The sequence below is a fragment of the Saccoglossus kowalevskii genome, chromosome 4 (genome assembly GCF_978046115.1).
Source record: "Saccoglossus kowalevskii chromosome 4, keSacKowa6.1, whole genome shotgun sequence".
In the NCBI taxonomy this organism is placed as follows: domain Eukaryota; kingdom Metazoa; phylum Hemichordata; class Enteropneusta; family Harrimaniidae; genus Saccoglossus; species Saccoglossus kowalevskii.
The window spans coordinates 30,294,659-30,314,339 of record NC_140644.1 but is presented as its reverse complement, the minus strand read 5'-3'; the positions used below and the strand labels follow the sequence as shown (position 1 = coordinate 30,314,339).

General features: G+C 33.3%; 1 protein-coding gene across 1 annotated transcript in view; it reads left to right on the top strand.

Moving 5' to 3' along the window:
* Nucleotides 1–19,681, top strand: part of LOC102805333 (uncharacterized) — an 89,440-nt gene that overhangs the window by 48,274 nt on the left and 21,485 nt on the right. The window contains exons 4-11 of the mRNA XM_085498386.1: nt 3,284–3,481; nt 11,944–12,147; nt 13,029–13,244; nt 13,592–13,710; nt 14,319–14,517; nt 15,349–15,470; nt 18,651–18,742; nt 19,379–19,658. Of these exons, the coding sequence (XP_085354512.1) occupies nt 3,284–3,481; nt 11,944–12,147; nt 13,029–13,244; nt 13,592–13,710; nt 14,319–14,517; nt 15,349–15,470; nt 18,651–18,742; nt 19,379–19,658 (1,430 nt within the window). The remainder of the gene's footprint in view (nt 1–3,283; nt 3,482–11,943; nt 12,148–13,028; nt 13,245–13,591; nt 13,711–14,318; nt 14,518–15,348; nt 15,471–18,650; nt 18,743–19,378; nt 19,659–19,681) is intronic.

The following is a 19,681-nucleotide window of genomic DNA, read 5'->3' as shown; positions in this document are numbered from 1 at the left end:
TGTTCAAACTTATTATACATCATGTCTCAACTATGCACATGTATTCATTGGACAGTTCAATTCAAGATGGCAATTTTAACCCAGATCTAGGTTATACATAGTCAGCTATTGTCCATCTTGGTACATACACTGAAATATATATAGCAAGTTTTCACAGATTGGATTCAAAATGGCCGAATAAAATTGCTGTTCTAGAGCCATGCTCTGACATACATTGACTGATCACAACAAACTTTACAACATTATACATCAAATCATTTTTTTCATGGTCAGACCAATAACAATGGCCCTAGCATAATATGGCATATTCCATTCTCCCAAAACCAGTATACAGTGTGGTAGACTAATTGTTAGCATACACTCACTCTACTTATCTAACAGAATTCGCTTGAACATCAAATGGAAATGATTACATGGACAGTTAGAGATTTCTCTGTCAGTCATTATGTGGATGTCACAGTGCTGTTGAAGTATAACCTTGTCTTCTGAAACTAGATTACATTTGTAGTTAGTTTATTCTCATCAAGGAATGTGACTGTTTCATTTTTGTCTGCAATTACCACCACTGTGTCATTTAGAGAAAGAACTGAGTTTACAGTGAAATTAAAATAGCACATTTGTTGAATGCCAACAAAATTACTGTGGCAGCTTTTGACAAAAGTCACTTAAAAAAAAAAATAATGGTCACAATAAACAAATATTTGCAAAGTTCCAAATTTGACACGCAGTTTTGTACAAAATGGCTGCTTTGTGACTTGAAATCCTTGTTTCCATGGAGACAAGACTGGCGACCCTGTTCAGATCTTAAACCTATTGGGTGCAATCTGACTAAAATATCATGACAAATATTTTATATGAACTTCTGTAGTCAACAAATATCGTGAAAAAAGTACTTTTTAACTTCTTCTCCAGTGTCTAGAAAATGTAATAGCCGTAATCCTTTGGTATTTTGAGTCAGCAAAACAAACATATAATGTGTATCTTATAGCCATTATTATCTGTTATTTTAAACTTATGTAAATAAACTTAAAAGGATCCAGTATATACATGGTACCAGTGACCTCATACTGACCTCTGTAGTCTGGACTAGGATAAGATTTGATGCAGATATTTATGATACTTTGTAAATAATTAACTAGATTATGTTTTGTGTTTTAAAAATAGAGAAATGATGGGTGGGGAGGGGTGTCTAAATTCCACCTATTTTTTGTACTACATAAAATTCTTAAATTAATCACTCAAGATTTAAATACATTTATTTCTGAAATTTGCTAAAAACAGCTAGTTTAAGATAGCGAGGAGTTGATGGGATAAAGGGTAGTAGGTATGTACAAATAATATGTTATCACTGTTAAAAAATGTTCATCATCATTAGATATGACTAATTTCAACGTATGTATTAATCTGAGAAAATGGCTATAATTTAAAAAAAACAGGAAGATAATTTTTATAATCATCTATGAACTTATTATATTATGATTTTTTATAAAATTAATTTTTCCCCATTTGTAGATTTGTTGGTTAAGAAAATCACGGTGGCTATTAAAGGCTAAATCTATTTATGGGCATTTTACCAAATAAATGAGGATGACAAATTATTTTTTGCATGTCTTCACCTTTTTGCTTTTTGTTTGGTTTTTAGACACAGTTCAAAAACTTTGACTGATATATTGACCTCTGTGTGTGCATCCCAGTCTGTAACTCAGACATTCCTCAACTGATCATATTCAAACTTCACACTTACATTATATATTTTGGAATACACGTAAATGTCTGTCTGACTCATCTGATCCAAGATGGCCACATAGTGGCCATTTTTGTGCTAAAAATTTATCAAAATCGAATCTCTGGCTTGTATGGATGAATTTCATTCAAACTTGGTACATACATTAGCAACTTTACATATGTCAAATGTCAAATGTCATACGTACTAAGATACATTGGTTTCAAGTTTTGAATCAATTATTCAAAATGACTGACTCTTTTTTTTCCAGAAATTGAGACTTGTTTTTACTTTGTATGAATTGCTCTGTTTGACAAAAACTGATTGAGAAATTTCAAAAATGGACTTTTTTGGAACAATTCACATAAGGATCCAAACCCATCTTGGTTAAAAATTACCATTTTAATGGATTTTTGATCTGTGTTTTGTGTGAATAGATGGTGACCATATAAAATCTGTGAACAAAAGAAAACAAAATTTGATCATGTTTTAATGGTAGTCAACTACCTAAAATTAAATATATAGTAGATATTACTTTGTAATAATATTTGGTAATACTGCTTTAATATTTATTTATTTACTGATATCTCATAGTGTGTGATTCAAATGACATCACTAGATATTATATTGTGATTAATTGTGAAGACATTCGATTCCAACAAACTAAAATAGAGACAGACCTAATAATAACTATTTAATTGAAACCATTGTTCAAGGTCTTTGTTCATGCAAAAAACATTCTTGGGATCACAGAAAAATAACACATTTGGGGTTGAAATATCTACACACGTCTGCATTTGATCTCATTTGCTGTAGCACATTCTATGATGATGTCATCATTTGCTGTAGCACATTCTATGATGATGTCATCATTTGCTATAGCACATTCTATGATGATGTCATCATTTGCTGTAGCACATTCTATGATGATGATGTCATCATTTGCTATAGCACATTCTATGATGATGTCATCATTTGCTGTAGCACATTCTATGATGATGTCATCATTTTCTGTTGCACATTCTATGATGATGTCATCATTTGCTGTAGCACATTCTATGATGATGTCATCATTTGCTGTAGCACATTCTATGATGATGTTATCATTTCCTGTAGCACATTCTATGATGATGTCATCATTTGCTGTAGCACATTCTATGATTGTCATTCTTTGCTGTAGCACATTCTATGATGATGTCAACGTTTGCTGTAGTGCCTTCTATGATGATGTCGTCATTGCTGTAGCACATTCTATGATGATGTCATCATTTGCTATAGCACATTCTATGATGATGTCATCATTTGCTGTAGTGCATTCTATGATGACATCATTTCTATTTTTATTAAAATCTCCTAATTGTGACAAATTTTTTTGGTCAAACATGTAGTTAGAGTCATTTGCTCTGTAGGCAATTGGAAATTATGTCCATTTTGAGCAAAATTAACAAAGAAATGATCGAAAAATCGGTGTGTGGTAAATTTGTGAAAAATGTTAATAAAATAAACAATAAAAGTTATCAAAGTCTTAATTCTTATCTCTAATAACTTTTGTTTTTATAGACATACATGAAACCTTTGAAGAGACCAGAAAACGCTGGCATTGTTGAAGCAGGAATGGTGGATGTCATTTTTCATAAAATTCCAGAAATCCTTGAAAGTCATAGACGATTCCTACAGCAGCTGGATGCTAGGATAGACCAATGGAATGACAAACGCAGAGATGGCGATCTAATTATTGGTGATCTTATTATAGCATGTGTAAGTATACATGTGTATTATAAAGAGGGGATCTGTCTAAACTGACCACCAAAGAGAAAGCTGCACAATGGTGGGTGGGGTGGGGGTGGGTGTTGGTGGGGGGGGTTAAACTGAATGCCAAAAAGAAAGCATAAATAAAATATATTTAAATTGAACACTGATTATACTGTGTAAATTTTTTGCTTTACAGAGGTGTTTAATTTATGCAACCTGAAAATTATAAAGGTATTCAGATTCTAAGGTTTATCGCATATTACCTGATCTGACAAGTACCTGTTTATGGTACTCCATCCATCATGAAGTAAGCCAACAACCCAGCCCTGTTTTTCTTTTCTCATTCTGTTTTGCCTATGTCTCTGGGTATAGTTGCAATGAATTTTGTGTATTCTGCGATAGTTACAAATTAATTTCTCATCGTTATTAATTAAACAAAAAAATTAAATTACTTGTAAGTTAAATTTTGTACCAAATTCTGTGATTTTTGACATTATAATCTACATTTAGCAGTTGACTTCGATAAACGTCATCAATTTTATATTTCCTTCACTTGAGTAACATCTGAGAGTAGGCTGTACCCGTGGCGATGCTTGGATAAGTGTAATTTGAGACTATGGATTAAGTCTTTTAGAGATTTATATAGCGTGCCCTGTTACAACATGGTTGGCAGTCGGTGTCCATCAGTGTCACCAAATCTAGTGTTCAAAATTTTTGAATCTGTGGATTGACTAAAGTGTGACTGATGCATGGGAGAAAGGGATTAGCAAACACTAAACAGCCAGGAATCGTCTCAGAGGAGAGGGAGGGAGGGTGCATATTATGTTTAATATGTATTTTCATGGTTGTTCAGTAGGAGCTAGGACCACTGAAAGTAGGATAAGATCTTTATCCTTTTCATCACCAGACTTTCTTGCTCAAATTCTTCTGCATTTCTTGTATATTTCTGAAAATGAACCCAACAGACATAATTTAGTAAATTTTCAGTTTTTACACAAAAAAATTCGGCTAATTTTTGCCCAATCTTAAGGAAAGTGTAGACTATAAACAAGACTATTTTGTGAATTTGTGATAAAAAGAGGGAACTGGTGGTAAGAACATTGAGCTTTCTGTGATACCTGCAATCAATCAAAAATTTATCATGACTTGCCTATCCCTCAATTTGACAACCTGTTATTATATTTTTGTGATTACTGGTATACATTCATTTGGCATACAGTAACAGACTGTGATAGACTGTAATAACCTAGACCAATAGACAACATATCACTGTGGTCCTAAGAGACTCTTGCTGATTGGCCGTCTGTTGACTGCAGCTGACAGAAATATTACGTCAAAGTAGCCAAGACTTGTCAACAAGTTTGCATGATAGTTGATGATTGATTTCTAGGAATTTCAACACTTTGAAGAGAGTTATGGACGTGCATTGATAGATGATAAAAGAAACATGCTGTAAAGCCGAGGTTCCACATTATCATGGATACGTGTACATAGTTATAGCAAAACATATTTGTATATCAATAACCTTCTAATCATAACATTAATATTACGTCATTAGTCTTGATTAGTTAATGAATTAATTGTGAGTGTTTTCAATTGGTTAATGTAATCTATAAATTTTCCAAATTCATAAGTATATCTAATTTAAATTCCAGCAAATTTGTATTTGCTTTCTATGGCTATAATATGAGTGTCTTTCTATGGCTATAATATGAGTGTCTTTCTATGGCTATAATATGAGTGTCTTTCTATGGCTATAATATGAGTGTCTTTCTATGGCTATAATATGAGTGTCTTTCTATGGCTATAATATGAGTGTCTTTCTATGGCTATAATATGAGTGTCTTTCTATGGCTATAATATGAGTGTCTTTCTATGGCTATAATATGAGTGTCTTTCTATGGCTATAATATGAGTGTCTTTCTATGGCTATAATATGAGTGTCTTTCTATGGCTATAATATGAGTATCTTTCTATGGCTATAATATGAGTGTCTTTCTATGGCTATAATATGAGTGTCTTTCTATGGCTATAATATGAGTGTCTTTCTAAGGCTATAATATGAGTATCTTTCTATGGCTATAATATGAGTGTCTTTCTATGGCTATAATATGAGTGTCTTATGATAATTATGAGAATTATCGAAAACATATTTGTTGCTATCATTCTGGTGTGTCATTTTGCCTATTTTTGACTCCCGCGCGCGAAGCACAAAAGGGAGTCTTTGCAGTTACCCTGTCTGTATGTCTGTATGTCTGTCTGTATGTATGTATGTATGTATGTCACTTTTTTTGTTCCACCGTTATCTCAAGAACCACTAATCAAATTTTGATGAAACTTGGTACATAGATGCTCTGGGATAATGCGCAGAGTTGATTAGGTTTTGGTAAAAATCTATGAATATTAATTACCTAATTTGCATGATAATTAGCTGATTTTTAGCTGTTTCAAGACAGTTCCACTTATATCTGAAGAACCACTCATTGGATTTTGATGAAATTTGGCACATGGATGCTCTGAACTAGTGCGCAGATTTGATTAGTTTTGGGTAAAAATCTATGAATATTAATTACCTAATTTGCATGATAATTAACTGATTTTAAGCTGTTCAATGACTTTTCCACTGATTTTTGAAGAACCAATCATTGGATTTCAATGAAACTTGGCACATGGATGCTCTGAACTAATGCACAGATTTGATTAGTTTTGGGTAAAAATCTGTTAATATTATTAATTACCTAATTTACATAATGATTAATCAATTTTCAGCTTTTCCACTGATATCTCAAGTACTAATCATAACATTTCAATAAAACTTGGTACATAGGTGTCCTATGACACTGCACAGACCTGATGGTTTTTAGGGTAATATCAGTACATATTAATTACCTAATTTGCATAATTAATTAACTTTCAGCTTTTGATATTTCGAGTAGTAATGATCACGTTTCAATGAAACTTGGTACATAGTTACTTGAGGACTGTGCAGAGACCTAATTAGTTTTATGGTAAATATTTGTGCATATTAATCACCTTATTAGCATAATTAGTTAATTTTCAGCTTTTCACCTGATATCTCAAGTACTAATCATCACATTTCAATGAGACTTGCGACATAGATATTCTAGGACTATGCAGAGACCTGATTGATTTTGAGATAAAAAATTGTGCCTATTAATTACCTAATTTGCATAATTAGTTAATTTTTTGCTGTTCTATGGCTGTTGCACTGATGTCTAAAAACCACTCATTGGATTTCAATGAAACTTTTAAATAGTACCCATCACATTTCAATGAACCTAAGACTATGCACCATATTAGTTTTTGGTAAATATTTATGCTTCTTAATCACCTAATTAACATAATTAATTAATACTAATATCTCAAGTATTGATCATCACATTTGAATAAAACTTGGTACATAAATGCTCTAGGACAATAGACAGCCTGATTAATTTTGGGTTAAAATCTGTTCATATTAATTCTCTAATTAGCATAATAAATAATATTTTTTTGGTTCTAATCACATTCCTTGGTACTTGGTACATTGTGCAGACCTTATTAGTTTTACACCTAAATCTGTTCATATTAGTTACCTTATTTGCGTAATTAGTTTTCAGCTATTCCATCAATATCTCAAGTATAAGTAATTTTTAATGTGTCTACAAAACTCTCAGCACACGGGAGTTCTTTCTAAGCTTTCTTTGATTATTTTTGTCGGAGGATAATTTTAGATCAATTGTGCGAAATTTATCATTGGCTGCAGGTCTTGATGGAAATTAAAAGGAAAATATGAACATTATAATGTTTTATTTAGGGATGACAACATTTGAGCATTAAAGTGTGAACCACTGTGTCTTGGACTACAAGATTTGTTTGTGATTTTGTTTCCTCTGTCTAGCAAACATTTGTCTTCCACATCATTAAATTTAAACTATATTCAGACAAATTATACTACGTTGTATTTCATGTTTGAGCATACCACTCATGTTGATACTTTAGGGTTGCCAATGAATTAGAAAATGTAAACAACAAGATGCCACACATGGCAGTGGAAATCAGGTGCAGGGATTTTAATTAGTTTTGTCTCCAGACATAAACAACGACATCTCTCGGCACCCCCTAATATTAAGTAGACTTGATTGACAAACTAGAATGTCTCGGTTTATAGCAACACAGACACTCAATGCAGGTGGTTGGAAAACAGAACGAGTCGGGACGATGCAATCATGTTACACACGCATTTCCTGAGGTCATGACCTCAGGGTCATGGGTCGCAATAGTAAACTACCCTGCCTTACATCATGTAACTAAATTGACAGTTTTACTGTTTTCTAGATACTCTGCATAATTGTAATTACTGGAGGCTCATTGTACTTTAGACCATGTGATTTGTGAACTATGACCTCATTTGCATTAATGCTGTTGATTGCAATCCATTTTTGTGTCTTTGCAATGGGCATACAAGATAGTATCCTCAACGATAACTTTAGGTTTCACTACATGCATTGGTGGAAATCCAAACATTGCAGGGTAACTGTGTCACATAATTTACGCATGGTTAAACCATTCTTATAATGAAATCTATCTGAATATCATATCTTTGTATTATTGTGCCCAGCCATGACAGTAATTATAACAGTGTAGTGGTATACAAATAAAATTTAGCATCAAAAATTTGGTTTGGATGTATACGTATATGTCAGCATAGCGTTTTATTCTTGTCTTGTAAATGTAGTTGTGTCTTCATCATTTTAGTGAATTAAACTTTGAATAAATATTACAAACAGATTGTAGAAATTATAAATTTCAAAGTCAGTCAGTTGAAGGTTTTCATGAAATAAAACTGATGTTTTGTACTGGTTTATTTTATTAAACATTAAAGTAACAAGTTGGTTAACTTCAAGAATTTGTTGAACATGTTTAAACAATTCTGTTTGATACATTATTACCGGTATAAGATTTATGTGGGGAAAAAATGTTGTTTTTGCTTCAAACATATCTGTATTCATTTATGATTGATCTGTAAGTGTAGTTGATTGAAAACTAATGTTTTCAGTAATTCATTGAATGAATACTGCTATATTTTCGGGTAAAACATATTTTACAATAAATCATTTTTTTTAGCAAGATGCAATATCAAACAAAATTAATTAAATGTTTTGTATATCCACATATGAAGTTAACTATTTTGTAAAGATATTTGTCATATTATTAGTGTTTGCCGGGATATTCACCTCCATTATATGTTGTTTGCAATTCCAGAATAAAATAAAAATTTTGATCTCCATAGTAATGCTGTCACACAATTGTGACATACATCTAATGTGAGCAATATTTGAACACCATTCTCATTTTGTATTGTATGTATGAAATGTGATAAAATCAGTTGTCTTGACAACATATCATGAAATATTGAATCACTGAAGCTAACCTGCACTATAGGTCATGGTGTCTAAGCATCAAATCCAACATACTTGTCATTGTTCTGTCTACTCAAGGCTACTTTACTTAATTTTAGTAGGTTCAATTTCATTTCAGGATTCTGTTGGATTTCTCATGAAATATGGTAAACTTGTATATTGTTTACAGGGTTCAGTGGGAAGTTTTCTGCCGATTATTACAAAGTGGCAATATATCTTTTAATTTTAGATTATTATTTTTTTTATTGTTTTTTTTTTGAAGTGTTGAGGTTTTTGAAGAGTATGATACTTAGTAAAGCCGTTTCAATGAAGATAAACCTGGAAAGATGCTCAATTTTATTGTTGTTGTTGTTGTTGTTGTATATTGGGAAAGTTTGTAGACCCAAAGTATATTCCGATTTATATGTAAACATTCATCGTTCTCATTCACTCTATGTTTTCAAAACAACAGTTCAAATTGTTGGATTGAAATTTACACTTGAACTTTAGCTTGAGCATTCTGTTGCTCTGATCTTTTCTAATTCTGTAAACTGATCTTTTGTTTGTGCATGCTAAGTTTGTTGTCTGAAAAACATGCTATGTCTATAGCATAGATGAAACCATATTCTGAAAAAAAAATCATTGCCTTAATATAATGTATTGTGCACATGCTTTAAATAATCTTTTTATAAAAGTTTTTGTACTTGTAAACAAAATTTAAATCTTGATAGCAATTGAAAGTTAACCAGCTATAGTCAGACAAAATGTGACAATATGTGTGTTTAACTTTTAAAATGTCATGCACAGGAAGCCAGTCAATATGATATGATCAGTATTGAACACATGGTGAATGAATTCCTCCAGCTTTTACCCTTGTTGGTGGTATCATGGAGCAACTGACCTAACCTGCCTAACTTTGTAAACTGTTATGCTACGGTCAATAGAACCTGCCTAACTATGTGATGTTTGAAACCACTGCTTGCTTGTTTACTGTTGTTCCCAAAATGTCACAGATTTGTTGATTGTCCACCATGAGTGTCATTCTTGTAGTCATGGCAACTATTATAAAGGTTATTTAAGGTTGTTGGCCTGACCTGATCAATATATCTCGTGATGTCATATCTGATGTAAAGGAATGTTTATTATATTAAACAAATTATACTTTAAATGTCTTAATGAACTTTTAAGAAATTTCTCAGTAGTGATTGACTAATTTGATACAAAGGCGACACAAGTTTTAAAATTTAATTTATTTAATCCTTTAAAGTTTCTCTAAAAACTCAATCACAATTTACATATTCTATTCTGTCGGTAATAACAATTCTCAAAATGAATTAGTAAAATGATACATTATATGGAGAATGTTTGTCATTTTTTTCATTCATTTCTCAATTACAAACTTTATTAAGATCTTAAAAATTGCATAGAAAGCCCAGCTTCTGCATGGTATATTTTACCTCAAACAGTTTATCAACTCTCACATTCCATCTGACTTCTACTTTGCTGCGTTTTAACTTTTGTAATACTTTAGTATATCCATACATTATTGGAACATATTTCATTGAATGATTTAAAGCGATCAAAGTGTTACAGTCATCACACAGTGTTGTATTTTACACACATTTCATACATTGCTATGGGTCCCATATCAAACATGATGAAGTGTGACGACTTTAACGCTTTGCAACACTTATAATTCTGAATGAAATTTGTTTCCACCATTGCACTATACAACCAAACCAACATGTATTTGTACAATATGTGGGCTATAGTTTAGCTGTATTATAAATAGCGAGATGATTACAATTGAAAGATCTGTCCAAATACATTATTCGGATGGGCATGATTTCATAGCCGCCAAAATACAACTATGGCCAACATCAAAGGAAGTGTTCGTTGTGTGATGTTTCAGTTCATGTGAGCGATTGTACAGTTGCATGGAACACCTAAGCCATCACTGGGTACCACTGTTTTTCTGGTAGTTCATTCAACACTTCTTAAATCGTCATACTAGTATTTGTTTTTGCACTTGAATGGGCTTTAGGATAATGTACAAAATTATTCATTATAATGTATTGGGTAAAAATAGCTCATTGTCTTTTTATTAAATACATTTGATGCTTCCAGTACATACATGTAACTAGTCACTAATGGATGCGAGTCAGTAGGATAATTTTTACTTTTTTTTTTTTTTATTTATTTATTAAAATTGGCAAATTTTTGATGCACACTATGCAGTCACTGGTTTTTGACCAAAAAAACCAAAAACATTCCAATTGACCTTGCAGGACTTTTATTTTCAGTGATTATTGTAACTATTGTAATTTCTACTTCGTATTGTGCAGTTTGTTTTTGTGATGTGTAAATTACCTTTCTATAGATGATGACATGGTCTCAAATAATGACCATTCGTGGCAAATATGACATAATTTGTTGTAGCCAAATCTAATCGTTGGCGACTGATAAAGAGTCTTCATATGTAGTATTTCAGAGCATACTCCAGACTGGACAGCTGTCTCCAGATGGTTGCCCTTAAATGAACTTGTGCAAACAGTAATAGCATTGCAAGCTGAATAATGTAATCAGTCAGTAGTTTCATTCATAGCGGATATTTCAGATACCAAACTATCATGATTGAGATATAATGGCTGGCACTGTGGAATGGTTCAAGCCTCACTGGTACCATGTTGTTGTTACACTGGACAAGACACTTCACTCTTTATATATTTCTATAATTGTAAGGGAGATGATTTATTGTAATGTAATGGTTTCATTCAGAGGGTCAGGATACTTTAGTAACATGAATGTTACTGAATGTTGCTGATGCATTTATTTTGTTATGAAATTTAATTATATAAAAAATGTTTAATTGTTGACAATGTTTATTTTTGATTTTTCCTTTTTGAGCGATTTTTTACAAAGTTGGTACAGAAAGTATAGCATAATTTAACTTTAACTTTAATAATTTGTCACCTGAGTTTTTTGATTGACTTTAATTTTTGTTTTACAAACATCCAGATGTGTTCATTACCAGTTTTAGTATGAATATTTTTTTTTTCATTTCAGTTTACCAAACAACGCTTTTTAGATGATTATTTAGCTTTTGTTGATAACTACAGACATTCAAAAGACTGCTTCAAAGAACTCAAAGAAAGCAAACCAAGTTTTCGTCAATTCTTGGAGAACTGCAGTAGAAAGAACAAGTTTACATTTGATGATATGATCATCCAACCTGTACAAAGAATACCCAGATACGTACTGCTTATTCAGGTTAGTTCAACCCAATGCCATGTTTAATGGCCATGGTTCTTTTAGGTATTTTTAAGGGGTATAACTTGAAAATTAAAATTACACTAAATCTTTGATGAATTTTTGAACTGTACATAAAGTGTATTTTGGTTTTGTCAGTACTCAGTACAATCATACTGTTCAGAATCAATTTGTGCATATTAATTAGCTATTTTGCAAAATAATTGATTTTTCATCTTGTTTATTCTATAGTACTATAATAGTAGTTTGTTCAACCAGATTGAAATATAAATTGACATGTATTTTATGCGTGTAATTGTAAATCTAACACTAGTTTGGAATTAACTAATCTGCATACTCAATAATAAACAGTTTCCTCAATTAATGTAGTTTTCAGTCAATCTGTACAGCAGCATGAATCGTTGTATGTTAGTTGGAAACACAAAATATTTTATGCACTTCATGCAGGAGTACTCTTTAGTCAAAACAGCGCCATCTAGAGTCAGAAATAGATTCCAGTACTAGTTTTCCGAATTGACGCTGACCGTCTAATTCGCATGGAGTGTAATATTGTTTCATAACATCAATAATACTAGGGTGCTTAACAGTATGTTGAACTAACAATTCATATAAGTGCACTTAGTCAGTCCCAAAAATATTTTCCAGCCCTGAGCTCAGATTATGATTATTTTCAACATGTTTCGGAATGTAAAATAATCAGGTTGGGGGAAATTTGGTAAATATTATCTGCAAAAGGTTCTGCAAACTGGCTGTTCTCTGAGCAGAAGTTACTAGAGTTGTTTCGATATGTTTGACTTTTCACTATTCTTCGGTGCACAGTATAGAGATGTGATATAGTTATCCACATGTATATATAAAATGTGACTCAATCTTTGCTTTAGGATTTACTCAAACACACGTCAAGTGATCACCCAGACTACACTAGCTTAAAAGATGCACTGGAGAAAATACAGAAACTGGCAAAGACAATCAATGATGCAAAGAATGTTGAAAAGAATCTAGAAGTCTTACAAGATATTGACAGTATGGTGGAAGGCAATGCAGATCTTGTCATTCCAGGCAGAGAGTTTTTAAAACAATTCCCTGTCAATGAAATGGTAAGTTTGAAAAATAAATCTGTCATTGGAAATTAAAGTTAGTAGTAATTTTGTCTTTGCATGCTAAAAAAAAACATTGCTGGTACAGTAGCCCTATTCTGAGCATCCAGGACTGTTATGGCATTAAAGTTCACGTTTATTGCATTCTTGTTACGCATATATCAGGTTCATGTTGTTGGTATTGGTGTTTTCATAACGCTTGCATGGTCTATTTGTTTTGTACATTTGAACCACCTCATTGGCGATCTAAACTCACTCTTGGGGAAACATAAATATCACCACCTAATTATGATAGCCCATGTCTGCATGATCAATATTAATTCAAGTCATACTTAAATTTGTTACAGGTACAGAAAGCTAACCGAGAGGTAGTGCTAAAAAAGACCGACAGAGCTATATTTCTATTTTCTGATTTATTAATGTGTACAAGTGTGAAACGGAAATCTGGACGAGCATCAATATCAGTGTGAGTGTCACACGTCTGAATTCTATGGGGGGGGGGGGGGGGCTGAATGGCTGAGACATTATTGCAGTAATATTAACTTGTTTACATTGAATAGGAAATAGAATGTATTCAAATTGTGTCACATACTAGTGTCCCTCAAAGACCCACAATTCAAGACATTTGAATCAATATGGTGGTTACATGATGAGAGAGATTATGGCTTCTTAAAAATGGCAGAAACTGATTTAAAATAAAATAATGTTAGTGTATTATGACATAAACATGATATTACTAGCATTTCAAGCTTAATTGCCTGATTTTTGTAGTATGAAGTGAAATTTCAACCATTCTGAAAATAGATCTCCACCATGTGCATTGATGATTTCATTGAAGTTTGGTACAAACAATATTCCAACAGTCAACTCAAACTATGTGATTCTTGATGTAACTTGACCCTATTCTGGCCCTGATATGAACTTGACATAATCTGACCTTGCTGTGAACTTGACCTCAACATAAAATAAACTGACCTCGGAGTGACTTAATTTAACCTCAATGCCAAGTAATGTGAACTTGCTGTGAACTTTAATGTGAAATAATGTAACCTTGATGTGGACTTGTCTTGATAGATTCCATCCCAATCTTATAATGGAAGCGAGCAAGTACAAGTTGCTATGGAAACATCATTTGGACGATGTGGAAGTGGTCAAACCTACCCACTCTAACCGAAGAGCTAGCATAGAAAGATTGATTAGCCAATGGGAAGAAGACTTGAATGTTTTGAATCAGATAAATGATCTGTCTGGAAATCTGAATCATCCACATGAGGTATTATAAACAAACAAACAAGCCTCCTTGAAGCCATCAGAATCATTTACATCATAAATGTAGTAGTATGGATATTTCAGCATTCACATGTTCTATAAGTGTAAATCCACATTCTGTAGTGACTCTACTGAAACCATTCGACAGTAGTGTGGATATTTCAGCATTCACATGTTCTATAAGTGTAAATCCACATTCTGTAGTGACTTCACTGAAACCATTCGACAGTAGTGTGGATATTTCAGCCTTCACATGTTCTATAAGTGTAAATCCACATTCTGTAGTGTCTTCACTGAAACCAATCGACAGTAGTGTGGATATTTCAGCATTCACATGTTCTATAAGTGTAAATCCACATTCTGTAGTGACTTCACTGAAACCATTCGACAGTAGTGTGGATATTTCAGCCTTCACATGTTCTATAAGTGTAAATCCACATTCTGTAGTGTCTTCACTGAAACCAATCGACAGTAGTGTGGATATTTCAGCATTCACATGTTCTATAAGTGTAAATCCACATTCTGTAGTGACTTCACTGAAACCATTCGACAGTAGTGTGGATATTTCAGCATTCACATGTTCTATAAGTGTAAATCCACATTCTGTAGTGACTTCACTGAAACCATTCGACAGTAGTGTGGATATTTCAGCATTCACATGTTCTATAAGTGAGAAACTGTAATGTTTTACAGTTGTGTACCAGATTCAACACAGACTTTTCTATTAACTTGATAATACATCATTTCTGATTATTTTAGTTCTGGTAACCTCTTTCCAGCTATCATATATGTACGGACACTAAATCTCATTTTTGTATTTCTTACTCTCTGTCAGTCGTTGGATGCGGCATTGAATGAGTTAATGTCAAACATCAACAAGAAATTAACTGAGAATAGAATTCCTGTCATGTCCCCTACTTTTCCTGCCAAAGAAGTTGAACTACAAGCAACAACACCGTAAGTATAACAAAAATACCATACTCTGCTTTATGTCATGAGAGATGTACCTTTTGAATGCCAACAACTAGTTTTGTCTCATAATTTTTTAAATTTTTTTTTAAAATAACAAGCCACTTCGCGATGAGCGTCTTTTGCGGTCAGTAATATTTACGAACATTTTTGTTCACTATTGGCGATCTGCTCTGCTAGGATTGCCCTTAAAATCAATTTTGTGTGTCTGTGTGCGTGATTTCCAGTGTTTTCACGTAATAATTCTTCTGTGATTTTTTGGCTTGGCCTATTTCCCTCAAACTTGGTAGGCAGGTCACACCATCACTCTAGTTAATAGGTAAAATCTGAAGAAAAAAAATTTGGCCCACCATTGCCATAGTAACAGCCAGTTTTTTTGGATAGCTTTGTGCCAAATGTATCTCCTCCTACAAATTTTTGGATAAAACTCGTCAGACATAGCTCATTCTACTCAGCTTGAGTGTGGGCACAAAGTTACTATTTGAATTTTTGATATCTTTTTTCATTACTGAGAAATTTGACTCTTCTGTGATTTTTTTGGCTGGGCCGATTTGGTTCAAACTTGGCAGGCAAGTCACACCTTCACGCCAGGTTGTAAAATCTGTGAACAAATTCTGGCCCATCAAAAAAAAATGATTTTTTGAATACCTTCGCGCCAAATGTATCTCATCCTACTATTCTAGGATTTCTAAGCCTGAGTGTGATGGGCATACATTTACTGGTTGTTTTATGTCTATTTTCATTACCGAGAAACTTGACCTCAAAGTTGGGGTAACTTTTCACTAGCGGCTTTTAACTGCTCTGTGGTTTTTTTGGCTTGGCTGATTTTGTTCATACTTGACAGGCAGGTCATACTGTCACTAATTGAAAAAAAAATTCTCGCTCACCACTACCATGGCAACAGCCAACAACTGATTCTTTAATACTTTCGCTCCAAAATTATTACCTTCCACCAGTCTTGTAATAACAGTGTTACTAGTAATACAATCATGTTTTGTTTTATGTTGGCTACATTGCACACTGATCACCGGTGCCTACAATTTTACACTGTATCAACGTAATCCCAACACAACTTTGAACTATAAATGAACTGTAAATGCTGCCTTCAATCTAGAAAATATTATCGAAAAACGGTTGGAAATAATAAATTTAACAGCAGAATACATCCTAGCAATAAAATAAAGTGACTTCTAAAGACTGAACGTTTTTTGCAAACTTCGTATACGGGGCCTGGTTTTAGTTATAAACCGACGTTAGCTTCACGTTCATGTCCTACCATGGCAACAGCCGAAAACATGATCGCCAACCAGCCTACTGGCTTGTTCTATAAACTGGCTTGGCAATTCCCACCACCAATTAGACCATGTCACAGCATTTCGGCTACTTTTCCAACAAATCCAAAATGACTCGTTAATTTTGTTTACTTTACATTTGTACTATGACTACATTTGAAGCTACGATAATTTTAATACATACATGTACACTCACAAAAATACCCCCAAAATAAGAGAATTTAGGATATAGCCTTGACAAAAAGCATTATATTTCCTTGTCTTAATATTGCATTTTTTTTCTATCTGTGTAACTTCATGTGGAAATCCTGACGAGATTTAAAGTTCAGTTCACAACTAACGGTTTTGCAATATTAGAGGCTGTGAACTTGTCCATGAAGGCTGTAGATTAATACATATTGTATTCACTGACATTTATTTTGTATTTACATTTGAAATGAGTTCCACAGTATCTTTTTCTTACTGGTGTGGCTACAGTGACTGTTAGTGTTTTTGTTTTGTCGATTGTTTGATTGATTGTTTATCAGTTGTTTGTTTTGTGTTCTTGGAATTTTGTACAAAAATCAACAACGGTTAAATAGGTATGTTATTTCCATTTTGCAGTATATCGTAGAAAGTACTTGTATACTTTGTTATCCAGCATAAATATCAGATTGTTCGGAAGCATGAGACTGTAATGTAAATTTCATTCACTAATGTTGTAAGATGACGCTTTTTTCGAGGCCTTCAGAAATCCATGTTGACTATGCCTCGGCCCGTTTACTTACTTGTTGTCAGTGTCTGAGTGGTATATACAAAATACGACCAAGTAAACGTCAGAATATAAAAAAAAAATAGAAACCTAAAAATCAGTTGCCCATGCCAAGAAAGCCGTTGAACCAAAACAATCTGTCAGCCATCGCCGTCCACAGCAGCGATATGATTTTATACATCAAAATTGAGAATCGCATGTGTAGACATATTGCATAGAAATGAACACTTAATACATCTATCCCGGCCAGCAATCGAATCATCAATCTTCATGAGTGATGTAACTGGCATTTTCATCTATTTGCTTCTATTCCCACTATCCTAAAATGCTAAAGTGAGTAAAATTCGCGAGTGTGCGTATTTTCGTACAGTGGCGTAAACATTGCTACAATCAAAGTTGCGCTGAACAGAAAGCCAATTCTGGGCTAGTACCATTGTCAAATTCTGGGGAGTACAGGACTATTTATATGGGAGACGTTACAATAAGGAACTATTAATATTGTTTGATTTGCATATAAAAATCCTTTATTGGAACAGAGCATGTTCTATATTCACCAAAAAACAAAGTTGTTATGTTTCTAGACACACAACAAACTCGAAACAATAGAAACCGTCCGATCCGAGTGACCTGCGTTCTTGAAAATCGAGTCTTATCGCCCCTGCGTTTCCGAGCAAAAAAACGTTGAGGCTAAAAACGACCGATTTTCGCCCAATCTTCTATGAATTTTTCATAATTTAGCTAATCCAGTCCAGTGGTTAGATACATGTAGGGTAGTTATTAGAGACGCCCAGAGAACCAACATTTGGGACGTGAATCGCTCCGGCGACAAAAAATTGGCGAAAATAGCCAAGGGGGTGAGGGACTGCATTTCAAAAACATATTTTATATATAGGGTATATAATTACAATATTACAAAAACATATGTAAATTATATATGTCTCCTTTGCCTGTAGTGTCATCACTGTCTCCATCACTGAATATTGTTCCCATAGTAACTTTCAAACCATTACAAGCTGTAAGAATATTTGTTAAAAATAGTTGGTAACCACCCTGCCCCCTTCAAATATCAGTAATTCTGCACAGTACCTATCATAGCCTGTAACGACATATTATTTATATTTCTAGTGATGGTCTTGACAGCCATATTTTGGTCTTCACGGATCTCAATATGAGAATTACATGGGAAATGGACTTCAATAAAGCCAAACAGAAACTAGGTGAGTAGATTATTAAATCATAAAATGTTGTCAATTGATTTTATGATTTAAAGTGGGGGAGTTGTTACCTGCGCATACGTCAGATGGCCATAGCGTGTCATTGTTTACGAACAAGCGTCTACCCATGAGCCTTTGCATTTTTAGCGTGTGTTGTTATCATCGCTTTGAACTCAATTCCTGTCAAAAAAATGTTTATCGTTTATCTCAACAGCAAACCTTGTATTGTGTGCATTTTGCATTTTTAAACATGTTGATCATTATTAATTATGCAACCTAACCTTTCAAAACATTGTCTACCATTGGTTTATAATTTGTTGGAATTTTTTAAATTGCTTTTGGGTCATGTATTTTGCTCCAACATTAGCAATCACAAACTCATCCATGCTTACATTTTTACTTTTATTACTATTTTTATTTTTACAAATATGGTACTGTTTATATTGCCTTACATTATCTTTCAGTATTGCATAAGCACCAGTCAACTTGTGTCAATATTGACAAAATTAAACCCATATAATTTATAACAATGTGCAAAATATTGTACCAAAATGTTGGTGGCAATGAAAGGGTTAATTTTTTATAGTAAATATAACTGTTAACTATCATCACTTAATTGTTTTATTAAATTAATTTCAGCTGATTCCAAAGATACATTTCCACCAAAATTCCTGAAGCCAATTCCCATATCGAAGACACGTAGTGGGATGCAGTTTTCCTGTGCAAGCCCAGCACCTCCAGCAGGGCTTGAGGAACAGCGAGAGGTTTGGGTGTGCAATAGTGATGGGTACGTGGGGCAGGTGTGTCTTCTCAAACTAGCACCTAAACCTGAAGTAGATGCCTGCAAGACGGTGTGTTCAGCACGAATTCTGTGCATTGCTCCAATACCAGCTACACAGAGGATACCAACCTTCCATAGGTTAGTAATATGTCAAAAAATTC